This window comes from Xenopus tropicalis, chromosome 9 (assembly GCF_000004195.4).
Source record: "Xenopus tropicalis strain Nigerian chromosome 9, UCB_Xtro_10.0, whole genome shotgun sequence".
Classification (NCBI taxonomy): Eukaryota; Metazoa; Chordata; class Amphibia; order Anura; family Pipidae; genus Xenopus; species Xenopus tropicalis.
Window position 1 is genome coordinate 50,261,100 of NC_030685.2, and position 18,810 is coordinate 50,279,909.

At 36.7% G+C, this 18,810-nt stretch overlaps 1 protein-coding gene across 1 annotated transcript; it reads right to left on the bottom strand.

The window, feature by feature from the left end:
• Positions 1 to 1,758: 1,758 nt before the first annotated feature.
• Positions 1,759 to 18,725, bottom strand: fastkd2 (FAST kinase domains 2). The gene is made up of 12 exons (XM_002937116.5): positions 18,606 to 18,725; positions 16,326 to 17,088; positions 14,937 to 15,040; positions 14,349 to 14,457; positions 13,440 to 13,563; positions 11,742 to 11,881; positions 10,395 to 10,567; positions 8,184 to 8,347; positions 5,710 to 5,928; positions 5,007 to 5,094; positions 2,803 to 2,917; positions 1,759 to 2,205 (listed from the first exon to the last, which is right to left on the bottom strand). The coding sequence occupies exons 2-12, from the start codon at positions 17,007 to 17,009 to the stop codon at positions 2,050 to 2,052; spliced, it is 2,076 nt and encodes a 691-aa protein (XP_002937162.2). The 5' UTR covers positions 17,010 to 17,088; positions 18,606 to 18,725; the 3' UTR covers positions 1,759 to 2,049.
• Positions 18,726 to 18,810: the final 85 nt, after the last annotated feature.

Below are 18,810 nucleotides of genomic sequence, written 5' to 3' on the forward strand. Positions count from 1 at the left end.
CATAATGCTGATGTCACAACATGGTGCCATGACAACATACAGCAGTACATTTATGTCATTACTGTTTGTATGTGCAATTAAAGTCCAGCTCTTGCCTGACAAGCTCTGTACATATGCAGAAAGACAGGGGTGGTTGTTTTCATTTATTATTAAAGAGTTAATATTCCTAAGGCGATATGCTTACTTCTGTGCCCAATCTAATCTGGACCCTATCTACACTTGCTTCTATAAAATATTTTCAATCATTCACCCCACCGCGTGTCTACTTTAAATGCCCATCTATACTTTCCCCTAGGACATATACACTCAGCTCATCTGGTTTAATTGTAGGGGCCTTGTGCTGCTTTCAAGAGATGAGTCCTCAGGGAACTGAAATGTGCAGAGCTCACCACCAAAATTTTTGTCCAAACACATCATTTTAAATTAGGCTTTTTTTTTTTTAATAACATAAAGATAGGCTGTTTGGGGGTGCTAAAATGTCACTAATTAAAATACTTATGTACTTAATGACCTTTGGGGTCTCTACATACTATGCATATAGATAAAATATACTATGGGTATCAAAATGTTCAGGTGTGTGAAATCAAAGTTTATAATGTATTTTGCTTGTCATTCTCAAATGGTACATGGGCATAACTCACTTAAAAATAAATCCAACTTCTTTAGATAAAAGTAAACAGTCATTCTTCAGGACAAACACAATACAATTCTAAAGGTTTTGGAATAGAAAAATTCTTCGGCACACCACTTTAGTATTTCCATAGGGTGCTTCACTTCCTCAGCTGCTTCCAAGCCATTCCATGTACTTTACAAAGGGAAGAAGCACACCAGTTAGTCGGCCATGCCTTTCAACACATTTATTGCAGAAAATAAGTGGCACAAGCTTTCAGGGATTGCCCCCTTCTTGAACATGAAGGAGGGGGTAATCCCCGAAAGGTTGTGCCACTTATTTTCTGCAATAAATGTGTTGAAAGGCATGGCCGACAAGCTGGTGTGCTTCTTCCCTTTGTAAAGTAAAGGTTTTGGAACCCTGGGTTACCTATGCTGTTGTAAATAATAGAGACTTATCCTCCCTGTCATTTATTTGCTATGTTCTCCTTTACGGTGAAACCTTGTTTAATCAGTACAGCTGGCATATTATAAATCTTTGAAGTCACCTTTGTGTCCCACACTGGGATCTCCAGAGTGTCACTCAAACCTCAATTTATCTTCATGTCTATATTCTTTATACAGACCGCCGACTGAACTAAATTAATATTAAACTGTTTTTTCATTTTGCCTTGTTCTAATCCTTATTCTAATAGTTGATAGCTGATTATACAATCAACTTGCTTTAATGCACTCACCCCATCACCCCACAGGGTGAAAAGTACTGTGCTGTATTTTAGGCTCTGGGTATTGTCATCAAGGGTTTTAAAGGGGAGTCGTGCATTCTCTGATGCCCCTTTAGAGCTCTGCTAGAGAAATGCAAGAGTATAAAGTGCTTTAGGTACTTTGTTCCCTATGGTTTTTACATATTGCCTATTAAATGTTTGTATCACCACCATGATAAACTGGTACCCAAAAATACTGGAAATAAGTTTCTTTTTCTACTTAACACCTTAGATGCTCTTGTCTGAAATTAAAAAAGAGCTATCAAGTAATTCCAAAACAACTATTCAAACCTAACTATATATATTTACTGTTAAATTCTACACTCTCTTCCAGTGTGATGCCCCAAATCTTTGTTATGTAAATATCATCTACATTGCAGCAAAATTATTTTAGAAATTTTAATTTCCATTTAAAAAAAAAGAGATTTATTTGTCCATCTCATTGTGTTGATGTCACTTACCCTCTGCATATTGCTAAAAATTTAATGAATGTATCCATTATATGCACTCTGATGTAACAATCTTCAGCCTACATAATGAGATTCAGTTACAGTGAATTCCCAGTTTTGCTCTAAATTACTTCAGTTTACCAGAGGTATAAAAAAACACTGAGCATAAAAAAGCTTCACCATTAACCAACAACTTGGTTTTAAAATGAATAAATTAATTTTAGACATTATATATTAGGGTTCTGGTTGCTTATTTCCTCATTTCTTTCTGTCTCTGTCATCTCAGGCTCTTCATCAGCAGAGGACTTTCCAATGAAAATCCGGCTATTAAGGAACTGTATTCTCTCCGTCACATTTAACTTTCCAAACTCATGCAGAGGGACCTAGAATTTTAAGTGAGAATATGATACCAACATTTAAAGTTATATACTGAAATCACACAGGGGTGCCAAAAGCCGTTTTAATATTTGTAAACAAACACATATTCATTGCTATGTTGTTCTGCAGCTCTCAATTTGGGTTTCAAACCCTATCCAATTTTACTATTCTATGCATGCTCCACGACAAACAACAAGAAAAGTCACTAAAGAGTGTGGTACAGCGCTCACAGGATTATAGCCAGTGCATTTATTAGCAAAGAGAAGTACCGCCCTGCGTCCAAAGTTAGAGACTGTATTCACATGGGGTTAACTAACACTGGCAAAATCAGAGAAATAAAATTTTCTTGCACTTTTAAATAGACAAATTAGGCCAGAAGCAGAATAGAGAGAAACAACTTTGCTTATATGCTGGCAAGTTTGCTTGGCAAAGTGGCTCTATCAAACAGGGCCATAGGATGCTCTTCAGTGTAAATGTATATTGATTTGGATACTCTAGTCTAGACCAACTTACATTTTACATAGAAATAGTGAACAAATTTGTTTAACATTGGGCCTAAACTGCATGCCTCAAAGGAAAACAATAACAATAGTGACACTTACCAATACAACTTTGTAACCAAGAGTCTTGAGATGCCTTATTTTCATTGCCAGCTTTCCTAAAGGATGAAGGGTCCCCAAAGCAAAGGATGACATAGATGCACACAGCACAGCTACCCTGTAACCAAAAGATTAGAAGAACTATATCAAACTAAAAGGAAAATGGCCCTTTCCTTCAAAAACTATGAATGTACTTTCAGTGATGTCCTATTCATTTAAAGTGAAATAACACATACACAATAAACACACAATAAAGAATATTCATAATCTTGAAATGGGAAATGTTCCTGGTTACTTGTTGATGTTTCCTAAGCATCTCTACAGGTAACAGTGCAAAGTTAGCAAATCTATTAGGGAACTAGTACAAAATACTATTGAAAATGTGCTATAAGATGTCTCAATAAACTACACTGTTTCACTGCATATAATGGTACTCTCCGGGTTCTTTGAACTATATTTGCAAAATACTATTGAACCCTAAGGGGCCTAATGTTAGTATTTTTTTCATTTCACAAATTTTGGTTTCAATCTGTGATTTACAGAGGTTTTTGGAATTATTTTTTCAGTTTTTGTTTCACATTTGAATTCATTTTTTCCAATTCAGATTCTTTAATTGGAGAATCCTTTTCATGGGTTTTAAAAACCATTTAAAAAAACTCTAAAACCACTAAAATCAAAATGTTGCTAAATCTGCCCCTCTGTGTATATATCGATAGTAGTATGAAAAACTAAGAACTATAACCATATAAAGGGAAGTACATTAAAATAACAATAAAATGGCTTTAAATGTGTTTTATTTATAGTGTTTTTAACAAGTGCCTTATATTTCCTTATTTATTTTTTCCAATCCAATAAAAGTATAAGCAGACATACAAAGTTTTATCACAGAGCATACAGAATATCACATGCCTGTTCAACTCATTCTTGGTCTCTCCATTATTACAATTCTGGGAATGAAAATAAGAGGGCATAAAGATCACATCCCAATGAAATCCACAATTTGTAGGGAATCCTTCGTTCTTAGAAATCAGAATCAGTTAGGTGTCTCTGGATAGCAAAATGTCAATATAAGGTCTGTTCAGACCCACCAGGCACCTTTCCACCTATGTTTGGTGATATGGGTGCAGTTTAACCAGCATGTGATACTCTATAATATACAATTCCAGCGGGTTTATAAAAATTTAGAGTTCTCACACCCAATGTACTGCTGTATGGACAGCAAACTACGTTACAATGCAGTTTTCAAAAATAGCTGGGATACTGTGTAAAATGTATATATAAAGAAAATGGGATAATTTGTAAATTATTTAAAGCCTATATTTCATTGCAAATGGTACAAAGACAACATAGCAAATGTTGAAACTGATGAGGCCTAAAGTCAATATCACATGACCCTGATATTTGGGCCCTCAAGGTGGCTCTGCATTAAAAACAGACAATTCTGTAGTGAAATTAATCACTACATGAGCTCAGGAATACTTCCAAAAACCATTGTATGTGAACACAGGTCATCACTGCATCTACAAATGCAAGTTAAAGCTCTACCATGCAAGGAGAAACAAAATATAAAAATGATCTAGAAACACTAGTGCTGTCTCTAGGCCCAGGCTCTTTTATGTTGTAAGACTGAGGAAAAGTAGAAGACTGTCTTGTGGTCTGATAAATCAAAATTTTAATTTATTTTTGAAAATCATGGACCCTGCATCCTCTGGCTAAAAAGGAGAAGCCCAGCTTGTTATCAGAGCAACATTCAAAATCCAGCATCCATGATAGTATGGGGGGCATGGTAAGGCCTTGCTTTTGCATTTTGCACTTATTACAACAGCATGGTTTAAAAGGAGTAATTTTTCATAAAATAATAACTTTTCTTAGTTTCAATATTTCATATTTTGTCATTGTACTACAGGAATGGAATCCGTTATCCGGAAACCTGTTATCCAGAAAGTTCTGAATTATGGAAAGGCTATTTTCAAAAGACTCCATTCAAATATTCAAAAATTATTTATTTGATCCTAACTAAGATATACTTAATCTTTATTGAAGGCAAGCAATCATATTGGGTTGAATAAATGTTTAAATAATTTTTCAGTAGACTCTTGGTATGGAGATCAAGTTTACAAAAAGACCCCTTGTATGGAAAGCCCCATGTCCCGAGCATTCTGGGGCACTCAGAGGAACTTCTCTTTAACTACCAAATGACCATTTACCTTTCAACATGTAGTGGTTTATCAGCCATCTGTGAGGCTGTTACAGGAACCACAATGTTCTGCTTTGTATCAAGATCAAATATAAAATCTGAAAAGTAAAGAAAAAATCTGTTTAAGCAATAGTAATAAAAGTGGTACTGTTTCAAAATGTCAAAAACTATTACCCATATGCAAGTGTATCATACTTTTACAATAAGCCGACTAAGCATTGACCGCTTTCGCAAATATCACGAAAATGCTTACGAAAAAATCGTATTAGTCACGATAATATCGTATTGGCAATCCGAAAGTCACTAAATTTTCGTACCAAACGCAAAACAGCGGCAAAACCTTGCCAAATTTTTCGTGCAAGCGGACGAAAAAACGGTGAAAACGCTCCGAGTGTTCGTGTCTTAATAAATCTCCCTCATAGTCTAAAATTAAAGTCTCCGGTGTTATTAAGGTATTCTGAATATAGGGTGTGGGGTAAGAAGCAGTGGTAAAAGAGGAAAGAGGGTCTGATATAAAATGGATATAAAGGAGTAAGGAACTGTAGTATACAAAAGAATGAGACAGTAGCTGAAAGAGGTTTAACATATACCTCCCACACATTGTAACTACCACAAATACCTTCCCACCAAATATGGCTTGGAACAGCATAAAAGTATTCATGTTAGCAACCCTAGGTTCTCTGTTGCACTAGGGCTTTTGGCTAAGTTCTTACCAATGTAGTAGTCATTTGGTAAATGGACATTGTACTGCATAAGACTAGGATCACCCACAATGGCATGCAAGGCAGTTTGAAGTTCAGGCTGTGTGGTAAAGCTGGTACTAGATGTCTTTCCCAGGGGCACTGTAGATCTGGTAACAGATGGCTTGTCGAATTCCAAACACAGATTAATACTGTGTAACATTCGCTCATTTATTTCCACATTGTGTTTTTCTAGAAAGGTAAAGGGAAATGTTTAACAATTCAATACTTTACTTGTTTTAACAAAAAGGAAACAATTGTGCCAAAAAACATAAACATCACTGGGAAACAAATGATACCAGAAGTAGAAAGTATTAATATTACATAAAATTATGTGGCATGTCTTTAGTGAGTGCACTGTAGGTGACAAAGGACATAAGCTATGGAAGAATGTTCTTACAGCATGCCCTGTTCGGCAGAAAGTCAGTATAGAAGAATTAGTAGGAAAGCATTTAAAGGGTATGTTTGTAAAACTTCCTCGGATGCAATAGTTCACATTAAAAGAACAATATTTGCCATATAAATAGTTAGCATAGTTAACAGAAAAATTGTGTAGTTCAAGAGATATTCACCTCAGAATCAATCCCTTTGCTGATTCCTTACTTCTGCAGAACCTTATCCTGGGGGGGGGGGGGGTCGCCGACCCCTTTAAACACTACAGTGGCTCCTCCACTTGATTTTTTGATGTTAAATGCAGTACTGGCAATGGATTCATTATGAAAAGCGCATGTGAAAGTATTTCCAGGGGTACTCTGATTGGCTGTGTCAATCTGTGTCAGATCCTGGGGCAGTGAGACTGGTGACAGCAAGAATGGTACGGGATGGGAGGAAGGGGCTGTGTAGGAAGACTGTGTGTGAGCTGGAGAGGAGAGAAATGTTTACAGCTTGGGGCTGGGAGGGGGGGGAAGAGAGGGGCTGTGTAGGGAGACTGTGTGTGAGCTGGAGAGGAGAGAAACTTTTACCAGTTCAGGCTGGGAGGGGGAGGGAGGGGCTGTGTGGGGAAAGTGACAGATAATGCTGCGCAGCAGAAGAGAAACAAGCTACAGAGGTGAGAAACATCTACAGGTTCAAGCTGGGAGGGACTATTTGAGGAGACTGTGAGCTGCAGAGAAAAGAAAGTTTTACAGGCTTACAGGGATTATGTGAGGAGACTGAATTGGTGAGAGGTGCAGGGCTGAGGAGAAATTCTGCTACTGCTGTGCAGTTTGGGGCATGGGGGTGGCAGGGAAACTGATTTGGTGTGAGCTGCAGGGCAAAGGTAAAACTGCTATAGTATCATACCATGTTATAGGATGAGAGGTGCGGGGCTTTTAATGTTGTTTTTCTATATCATTGTTTATACTTTGTGTTTTCTTTTTTTTTTTTAATAAATCAAAAACACTAAAGTTAAAGTGTACAAGCAACCAATGCATTACTAGGTGCAGGGCAGTATTGATGTCCAATAGGAAACAAATAAGGGCAAAGCCTGCATGTGATGTAAGCATACAGGACATGTGCTGACTTACATGTCAGTGCTAAAAGTAGCTTTTGCAGTGGCTTTTTTACTTTTTGTTATGGAAAATGAATTTCTAACACACTGAGAGCATTGTTAGCTGTTTTATAAGATTTGGACATCAAAATGAACAATGCCTTTAATAACAGCAAATATGTGATTGTTTACAAGACTAGGGCAAAATTTGCCCCAATCACTAACCATTCCTATTCCTCTACTAAACTATGAATCACAGGTTTAAACAAAAGAAAAACTATTAGAAGAATGACTCCGTGGCTGAAATGATGTAACCTCTTGGTTAGTGTCATTTTGCATTAGAAACATCTTGGGACTCCTAAATGAATTCATATCTCAGGCCTGTGCAGTTGCAGATGAATTTCATCTCCCTCCGACTATCTTGAAAACAAATTAAAGAATCTAGAGGTAAGTGGAATGCATTTTAACTGGATGGACATTGCTTTTCCCAATACACAAGTAATGGCACATTATAATCACTATAATCATCTGAAAGGTTTTCTCAGTATAACATTATGCAGGTGATGTTGTATCAGTGTTCTTCTTTTGCCAGGCCAGGTCAAAATCCAGCGCTTAGTGGCGAGCAGGAGGGGCATTACTGCCTTCATGTGGGCTGCATCTCCTGCCACATCTGAATGATGCACAAGGTAAGGTAAGGGGCAAGAGAAAGTATGCCTGTGTGTCTCCCCACATGGGCCCCTGCTAATACAGTGCTGACTTACATGTCAGTGCTAAATTAGTAAAGTGAGCCCCAGGTCTATTTGTGCACACCCAAGTGCAGTGAGCAAAGTGCACTTTGTACACTGCAATTCGTAAATGAGACCTCATTTTTTTTGTTGGGAGTCCAGTAAGTGCAAGTTGTATTCTTCTGCAAGTAACTACTGGCTTAACCAATTGTTACAGATAGTCCATAATTTTAACAACTAATTAAGAGTACTACCTGAAGTCAACAAATCCTTAAGAATGTCCTCCTGAAGAAGTTTGTCCAGTGGTTGCTGAGGGAAGTATTCCAATATGCAGAAGGAATATACCACTCTGAGAAGCTCCACTGGAGGAATCCGAGGTAGATAGAACTCCAGAGACATATTCAGAGCTTTCAAGAATCTTTAAAACAAAAAATAAATTAATAGCTTAAACAAAACCAAAGCTTATATCAATGTCACAGGTGCTAATCAGTAAGACACTAGATAAGACACATAAGAAGTTAATTTATATTATGCTTTGTTGCTCTCTTAAATAATTTATTTAAATATTCTGAACTGCATTACATTTGCCATATGACACTTATAAATAAATTACATGCAGTGTTTATTTGCAAAACAATTAACTAAAGGTGGCCATACATTGGCCGATTTCAGCCGATTTAGACCAATTCGGCAGCTTATCTGCCCATGTATGGGCACCACCAACGAGCCTTCCTGACTGACATCTGGCACGATATTGGGCAGATCTTGATCGTGCAAGCTTGATTTTTCCGTTGGATCGGGGACCGCATCAGCTCAGTGATGCGGTCCCCAATACTATGGTGCCTATGCCCTAGGGTACATATGTCAAACACAAGGCCCACGGGCCGAATCCAGCCCACCTGGCTGTTTTATGTGGCCCTTGGTGAGTGTGTCTGACCTTCCAGCATTATCAATTTCTATTTTCCTCACATAGTAACAAAGACATAGTAACTAAGACATAGTATCTTACTAAGTATCCTAATAAAAAATTCGGCCCGCGACTTAGCCTGTGTTTTAGATTTCGGCCCCCTTATGTGATTGAGTTTGACACCCCTGCCCTAGGGCCAAATGATCGAATTAGCCCAATATTCTTATGTGGGCATATCAGGAGATCTGCTCACTTGGTGACCTCACAAAACGAGCGGATCTTACAGTGTATGGCCAAATTTACTCTGGACAGAGATTGGACCATGCTTGCTATGCCTTCTAAGCTAGCAAAAGCTATTCTCTAGCAGTACAGAACTTCAAAAGCTAATCATCATCATTTTTAAATATAACTCCTGCAAGTTATATTGCTCTTTAGAATAATTTAAAGCAGTTGTTCTACAATTATTAACAAACAAAAGTTAAAATATGATTTTAGGGCACAACGCAAAAATTGTTGAAAATTACAAATGTTATGGTTTTGTAAAAACTGCATGCTTATTTTTATAACGATGCCAGCACACACATTTCAAAAGTTGAAAGAGGAGCATGTTTTCCACTGTGTTGTATCACCTTGTATTTCAATAGCACTTAACCATGTAATCATTTGGAAATGAGGAGACCAATTGCTATGGGTTAAGCACCCTGACTCTTTTACTACGGAGCCATTCTGTTGTAATACCTGCTGAACGCAAGGCCCTCCCTGAAAAAGACATCATCATCTGGATGTGCAAGTTACCCATGCCATGTATGCTAATGTATTTCTGAGCCCATGCAGTGATTTCCAATACAGAATTGTGTCTGTTTTTAATGTGTATTCCCATCAAATACTTGGCCTTGTGCATAGAGATTTCTCACGATTATATGAAACTTTTAATGGTATTATGTACTGTTGATTATCAAATCCCCAAATTCTTAGCAATTAAATATTGCGTTAAATGATTTGCACATTTATCCCAATCTCTTTTGCATCTTGCATGGTGTTACATTTTTTTTTTTAATTTTAAATAAGGGTTGTGTGTAAATATAAAACCTGTATTTTTGGCTGTAAATATAGAAAAAAATGCAAAACAATTCCTAGTTTTGAAAAAAAACATTTATGAAAATTTCTCTAAATACACCTAATGTATTTTCTTTAAGTGATTATTTTGTTTTACTGTGGTTTTGCCTTAGCATGTTCTGTAGTGGGCATATGACTACTAGCAGAATTGTGCTTTGTGTGACCACCGAGTCCAGAAATTATGTGATCAGCTTAGTGAGTATGCAGGGCATCAGTATATTTTCTATGCAACCGTACTGTACATCCAGAGTGGCTGCATCAAGCAAGGATTCAGGACTCCCCGATCAGTTTCACCAGGGAATTGATTGTATTGCACAATCAGGTGCATACAAAGGTACAGCGCATATTTTTAATCTAAATGACATGCCCAAAATATTTTCTTCTGAATTACTTTTCTGTCTTCCAGTTATTGCACTGATGCAAAGAGATACAAGATACTTACTGCTGACTCTTCCCTTCTGGCAGGTGGTTCAAAAGTGAATATGCTTTAACAGTGATCAATAAATCTTTAAAAGTCAATGACTCAGGGTTTTGAATCACTTTTTCTGAGAAGACATCTAACAAAGGGACATGCCGGAAACCTAAATTTTCTAGCATGGAAATGATAAGTGTCACCTGTTGAGAAGAAAATATTCCTTATTTGCATTACAGTCTTATGGACTTATGAACTGGTTAATGCAGTCCCAGTCAAGGCCACAATTTTTTTTTTTTTTTTACATAGAGTAGAATACAGTACATATTACAATACATATAACAAAATGTACATTTTATATTACATACACAAATTACAAGAAATGAAAGTTATGGGGTCCATTATTAGGAAACCCAATAGCCAGAAAGCTATGTATTACATAAAGGCCATCTCCTATAGAGTCCAATTTTATTAAATAATTCACATTTTGTAATCTGTAATAATAAAACAGTACCGTGTATGTGATCCTAACTAAAGTGCACAAATACATAATAGATCCCAAACCTGTAGATGTCTAACAACACCTTTGCCATAACATAACTTGAACTTTTCTGCAAGCTGGATAAAGGGACAGTGATACTTCTCAGGGACAGTGATACTTCTTACTAGTATAGTATTCATAATCAAAATGTATTTTATACCATTTTCCTCAATTTGACCTCTTTCTATGAGCATTGGACATAGGTTACTTCTGCTTTAAGTGCATGTCAGTTTGGAGTGTCAGTTTCCAAACACTTACTTGCTTACTTATGGTCCCTTGGGTCTTGTCAATCAGGGCCTGCAAGGCCCAGCTTGCTTATCACAGTGCTGCTGCTTCTTTCATGTTCAGATATGTGACTATACAATAAGGATGCTCCACCACACTACAAAACTTTTCTATTTCACTTCTCTGTGCCATCTTGTTTTTTTAATAAGCAGAACAGAGCATAACAGGAGAGGACTTTTTTCATATAGAGAAGTTTAAGGGTGTCAGATAAGAGAGGCTGAAAGGAAAAACGTCAGCAAGAAAATAACAGTAGCACTCACCCCATATGAGGAAGTGGAGTGTTTTTTACAGCAATATATTTTAATTAATCTGGTGGGTTCTTGATTGTGATTAATAGTTTTAATTACTAACAAAGAAAATATCACCAAACCAAAAGTGCCACTATCACTGTAATGAGTAATTCTTCCTTGTTAGCCTAGGGCCTATGGTGCACTGGACTTTTTCACTACAGCAGTGTTTTAATGGAAAGCTACAACAGTCAAAACCCAAAATCTTCTGGCAGTGCTTCCCCTGCAAGGAGAGAAACAAAAAAAAAAATACAACCTATTCACCTGCTTAGTTTGCCACATATACAGAGTGCCCACGATATAATCTCCTATAGCAGTCAGTAAACCTTCATTACGGTAAGAAAGCTCCCGGCAAGCCTGTAAAACATGGATCAACCTCCAGAAGGGTGTGCCATCCATATCATCTAAAACAAACAGAAGCAAGGCGTGGTTAAGTAGTTGGCACAGATACAAAATATAAACATGATAAATTCTAAGATCATTAAAAAATAAAGAGAGTAAGGTGTTATAACTAAAAAAAACATTACATTAAATTCAGTAAATGTATCCACTATAAAATGTGGAGCACTCATTGGTTCTACTGGATGTTTATACTGAAGGGGCAGCATTATCAATGTTGGAATTCAAGTTTTTTTTATAGTGATTCAAGCTTTTATGCGCTAAAACTAAAATAGGGCTTAAAAAATTCAAGTGTTACCCTAAGGGGCTGATTTACTAACCCACGAATCCGACCCGAATTGGAAAAGTTCCGACTTGAAAACGAACATTTTGCGACTTTTTCGTATGTTTTGCGATTTTTTCGGATTCTTTACGAATTTTTCGTTACCAATACGATTTTTGCGTAAAAACGCGAGTTTTTCGTATCCATTACGAAAGTTGCGTAAAAAGTTGCGCATTTTTCGTAGCGTTAAAACTTACGCGAAAAGTTGCGCAACTTTTCGCGTAAGTTTTAACGCTACGAAAAATGCGCAACTTTTTACGCAACTTTCGTAATGGATACGAAAACTCGCGTTTTTACGCAAAAATCGTATTGGTAACGAAAAATTCGTAAAAAAAACGAAAAAATCGCAAAACATACGAAAAAATCGCAAAATACCGATCATTACGAAAAAAACGCAATCGGACTCCATTCGACCCGTTCGTGGGTAAGTAAATCAGCCCCTAAGAAATAATTCCAAATTGTTTTCTTTTGTGTTTGTCAAGCAAAATAAACTTCAATTACACTATATAAATTACTATTATTAGATGGTGAGGAGGGAGGGGGAATGTGAGGAGGGCAGCAACATCTAAGAAGTTCCGAATCGAAAGTGAAAATAACTGTCTGCCCCACCTCTATGACTAATGCAAAGAGGCGGGGCAAGCAATATATGATTGACAGCTGGGATATTTAAATGCTTTGATAACTGGTATGGATGTGTTAATAAAAAATGAGTTTGAGTTTCATGTTTAATTTAAAAAGGGCTTTAATTATACAGCTTTTAATGCCTGGGAGATAGGTCCACTTTAAACGCAAAAAACACAAATGTAAAAATTTGACATCTGAAAGGCAAAGGAATATTTTCAATTCGCGTTTTTAGAGGGTTTTTTCTACAGTTGGTATGCTTTTAATTGGTCAAGTTTCAGAATTTGATTTTTTTTTTTTTTTAAAAACTAAGCACACAATCAGTGATTCTGAGCTTTTTTTCAATTAAAAAAAAATTCAATAAAATATGCCTCCCTTTGTCTAACAAAGGCTAATGGCAACTATGTTGCTTTCTGAGTGTGTTCATTTTTATTATTTAAATTACAAGAATGATTATGAAATCATGATTTCTGAAAGCAATGTACATTAAGTAGCGAGATATACATTTAACAATGCAAAAATATTTAAAAACAATATATAGCTATACAATTAACATGGTTTTGTTTCTTAATTTTAAAAAAATTGCTTATAAAACCTAGTCATTATATTGCCAAACTTACTTATGATTTTATGGCTGCAGGCATCCAGGAGGGGTAGAGAGCGCAGGTTAATTGTGGCAAGCGTGGTAAACATGTGTTGGCAATTTGGAAGTGAGAACTCATCCAACATCTCTAAAGCTTTCCTCTAAAAAATGTATACAAGAAAAATGGGTTTACAGCAGAACACCACTATATGAGAAAAGATTTAAAGGATAACTATACTGCTGAACAATGTTGGTCTCTATAAAAATATATTACATAAAACTGCTCATATGTAAAAACCTGCTCATCTTAAAAAAACATTTTCATAAAAATATACTTGTGATCATTATTATTTTAAGTACTAAGGCCACCCCTGGGATCATACGATTCACGATGCACACAAACAAACCAAGGGCACACATACAGGTTAGGTTACAACAGCCCTTGAATGGACAATGTCCTGCTTTTTACTTCTATAATTCTTCTTGTTACGGTTAGAGCAGCATTATTTCCTGTCAGGTAATCTCTGAGGGATATCTGATGCTGCTTCTAAGTTTTTGAGCATTGTGGTATGATCCTATCTGCACTGGTTCTGCTTTATTAAAGGATTTCCACCACTGTTGTATACTAATAAGATTTACTTGGAAAAATAAAACAGAGGCTGTGTAGACATGCAAAGTAATAAGCAAGTGCTTACTCACCCCTATAAAATAAGAAGGTTTTTTTTTTTTTTTTTTTACAAATCTTCATACACACACGTTAATACACTGCCTCATTCTTAATGTTTGCTAGGTAAATAAATGGATAATACATAGTAACATACGGCGCTACTTCCTAATGACCTTACAGATGTATACAGTAAAACAAAACAGAGTTAACTGTGAAAAAACACCCCTATATGAATCCTTGGTAAAAGCTATGATAATTTTACTTTTCATTTTTTTTTACCTCCAATTTTTTTTTTAGTGGTAATGGGGCATCTCTCCCTATAGCTCTCATCATAGTCTGCAGTGGTAGGATTCCTTTGATTTCAGGCATTCGCAACTCAACCAGCATTCTGGTATGAAATGAGAAAGATAAAAGTCAGATGGTATAGGTAAAAAGTATAATATCCCTCCTAAAATTAAAACAAAAACATTAAAAACATAATTGCTTAAAGTTTTCCATCTCTTGGTTCCTACATTTTCCATGTTTCTTAAGTAACCCTCTCTCTATGGCAAACATTAAAAAAAAAAAACAAAACTTTAAAAACACATAATATATTAGCTTGCAAATTCACCATAATTTAATGACTGCTTTGCCTTTTCCATTACCCTACTGTTTCCTTTTATTCTATAATGTTGTTTTTACATTACACATCAAGGGATGTGCTTCCTTCACAATACACAGTCAAAGGTAAGCCTACTATGTGTTAAATTAGTATCTCATAAGTATTTATGAATAAGTCAAGCATGATTCCAAGGTCAAATAATGTGTAGACTGATGCCTTCCACTTGCTCCACTTCCAATTTCCAACTCGAACAAACTGGTTCTTACCGTAGACCTGATCTCAAAGCATCCACATTTCTACAGCTATCCATGCATTCCAATGCACTAGCCAAAACAGAGACTTCTCTTTCTTCAAACTCATTGAGATGCTCCTGAAAAAAATAAAGATAAAGTGAAACTTGCCAGGTAAAATGTTTCATGTTTTATTCAGTACCATCTGCAATGAAGATTTCCACTTTAAAACCCTCAAAATAAGCCATGAAAAGTTTTAGAGTAACAATACTTTGATTATGTGTAATGTAATATAAAGGTGACTTGGTATGGGATGACATCTTTATTTTTGATAAACAAAGAAATCATCAGGAAGTTCAGTGAGCAATACAGGCACATGGCTGAAAGCCAAGTCCTTTAAAAGAAGCCACAAAGTCCAATATGATTACCAATATCCTCATAATTAACAATTAGGACAACATTATTTCTTAAAATAATAATGTTTTATGCTATAATGATGTACTGTCCAATAAATATCAAGGACTGTACATTGGTAAGTATAAGGGCCTAGACTGTACCATTTTTACATATAAATGAATCAATTATTATTTCACCGATGCCTACATGTACCGTATTAAGGAACAAAACACCTTTTTCAATGTTCATCTTTTAAGGGGATCAAGCCAAGCGGATCAAGGATATTCAATTGTGAAAAAGGTACCAACAAGAAAAGGGCATATGCAGAGGTGCTCATGTGTAAATGTCAGATTTCTCATCAGGGGAAGGGGGGATATTAAGATCAGTTCAGTGTTATCTTTCTAGGTAATTATATTAAAAATGGTCCATATTTATTAAAACCAGATATTATTTAAATGGGAAAATATGTTTATTTAATTAAAGTGTTTTAAAGGTGGACATCCCCTTTAAGTTATACAAGAACAAAAATTCACAAAGAAAAGGTTGTTCTGCTGATAATATGTAAGCTACATTCCCAAGGCCCTCAGAAAATGGGGTTATCGGGTTTATAGCAACATAAAAAAATTATTTTTGACACCTGTTGTATCTAAGGTGATTCCCCACATAATTTAAAAAAAACATTATTTAATTTAAACAGATTCAATCTGCTAATTTTCAGGCTTGGCTGATACTCTTGTTGTAGATAAATGTGATAATGCAGACAAAAATGTCTTGAACTGGGGTAGGAATTAAATAATAATGGGTCACCTATGTTTTTAAAATCATAACGTTTACATTGCCATAGTTACAATTTTTTTTTTATTTCAGTTGCAGGTGCGTTAGGGCACAACACTTAAATCTGCACTTGGGAGGAGGTCCCTGAACTGGCCACAGAAATAATTCCTGACAGAATCATGGTCTAAAAACACAGATAGCTTTTCTAAATACCAGTACAGAAAATGCTATAGCAGTAGTTAATTTTACACATACCTGGCAAACTCTCAGCAAGGTCTGAACCAACCTCGAGCGTTGACTTATCTCTAGTTTCACCACCGCATGCAGAGTATATACCAAATCTTCAGGTCTCATCCTATTGGCTGCATTTATTGTCAAACGGCACAAGTTTTCAAAGTTTGGGTGTTCCAGCATGAGTTGCCTCTCATAACGTCTTTGTCCTGTCCTGATCCTCTTTGCTGTTTCCCACATAGTTGTGAAACAGTTGCTGATCTGTTTCACATTCATGGACGTACTGCTGCACAGCTCAAGCACATCAGAAGGGGACATGCATCTCTTTAGAGCAGAGAGGAGCTCAGCATAACTTCCTTCTGGTGCCCTAGAGGGAACCCACTCTTGCTTAAGACTCTCATCATCTGCTAAAGGACTTCCATCATTAAAGTCTATTTTGGTTTTAATCTGAGTGGCAGTGTCTCTTGTCAAATTGACAGAAACATCAGGCTGAGCTGTCTTTTCATCTGAACAAGCTGGGGTCTCTTGACTTAAAAATCTGATGGACTGACAAGTTCTTGCAGGTAAATTTGCATGCTGCTTAACAGCTTTCACCAGTCTAGCCTTTGTACAGTTTTGTCTTATAAATACTGGAATTCTTATGCCCACTGCCAAATCACATAAAGGCCTAAGTGTGCAAACCAAACGTAAAGATGCCTTTGCATTCATCTTACTTATAACTTATAAGTGAAAGTATCAAACTTCTTGTTTCATTCAGTAGAATAGCAGTACATTTTTAATATGTAATCTACAAAACAAAATAATAAAGAGATCATTAAAAGCAATATATTTCTAAACAACAGATCTGTCAGGCTTTAGCATCTTCTTTTGTGCTAATTAGCACAACATACTGCGGTCAGTTACATAAGTTTTGAGACTGACTTACAATGCTACTTAATTCAGATTCACATTACATGGCAACATAGAAACCAGCGTATTTTGCAGAATAACTGCTTAATAATTACCCCTGTAGCATTAGCTTCTATTACAAGTTTAATTACACTTTCTGCTAACGCGGATTATTTCTGATGACCCCTAAGCTTAGCTTCTAAACAGCAGACCAGAGTATGTCAAGCATGTGCAGTTTCACTGGCACTCCAAAATGGCCTAAAAAGATCAAAATATGGGAAGCTGCTGTAAACAACTTTGATGGGCCTAGCTTAAGGTGGCCATACACGGGCTGATTGTAGCTGCCAATCTCGGTCCCTTGGACCGATTCGGCAGCTTATCGGCCAGTGTAGGGGAGACAACGACTGGCCTGCCTGACTGATATCTGGCCTGAAATCGGGCAGATATCGATCAGGCAGGTTAAAAAATTCAGTCGGAACGGGGACCAAATTGGCTCTTTGATGCGGTCCCCGAACCGATTGCGTCTATTCCAGACACTATAATTCGATCGTTTGGCCCCAGGGCCAAACGACCGAATTAGCCTAAATTCCCCTGATATCGCCCACCCTTGTGGGGATATTGGGAGAAGTTCCTCTCGCTTGGTGACCTCGCCAGGCGAGTGGATCTTTACGTGTATGGCCACCTTGAGTCAGCAGTTTATCAGCTTGTGTATGAGGCCCTTAGATGAGTCTGCCCCATTGATATCAGAACAGCCAGATGTCAGTCAGCAGGTTTAAAAATCCCACTGAGGTGAGGAGTGCATCGGCATGATGTGGTCCTAATTGGATTGTTTGACTCTGGGGCCTATCAATCACATCAGTCCAACATCGCCCACCTCAAGGTGGGCATAGCAATAAAAGATCTGCGTGTTTGGGACCTCAACTAGTGGATTTTCACTATGGCCACCTTTATTTGTTCAATATACAAAATACATGATTTTCATGTATAATATTTTTTGGATATAATACTTTAACAATTTGGTGGGCTATTACAGATAAGCACTGGCACTAAACTTGCCACTAATCTCCTTTAAGTACTTGTTACATCATAAACTGCTGTTACATATAAAAGAGGCTTATTTTTCGATCGACTGAGAAAAATCTTTACTAAAAGAATAAAAAGGAATGCATTAAACATATTGTAAACTACGGTCAAACCTGCAGCCTATCTGATGCTTTTTAAGTTACATTTGTAAGAACCGATAGATACTTCCTAGGTCTCAAATTAAATTACAAGCGGTACTAGCGCAGAAACTATCGTGAATGATGTATAATCTATGCAAAGCGCTGTGGAATATGTCGGCGCTTTATAATTAAAACACAGTGAAAATATCACTCACTTATCAGCTGTTATTGCAAATAGCTTATCCCTACTCACCTTCATACAGCTAGAGCCGGGACGGAACATGCTGCAGTGGGCGCAGACATGGGGATCACGTGGCTACCCTTCAAACTATAGTGTCTCACAAGGGTCAAAAAAAAGCGAATGTTCTCCAAAAAATTTCCCAAACGTATTCAAATTAAATAAACCTAAACTAAACTGTTGAAAAACCAAGGTATGTAAAAACTGATCACAGCAATGT

Coding starts and splice junctions, on each gene's coding strand:
- fastkd2 (XM_002937116.5), bottom strand. CDS start 17,009: ATGAATGCAAAGGCATCTTTACGTTTGGTTTGCACACTTAGGCCTTTA. Junction 14,458..14,936: donor GCTTTGAGATCAGGTCTACG/GTAAGAACCAGT, acceptor ATTTCATACCAG/AATGCTGGTTGAGTTGCGAA. Junction 2,206..2,802: donor TTGGTTACAAAGTTGTATTG/GTAAGTGTCACT, acceptor TTAAAATTCTAG/GTCCCTCTGCATGAGTTTGG.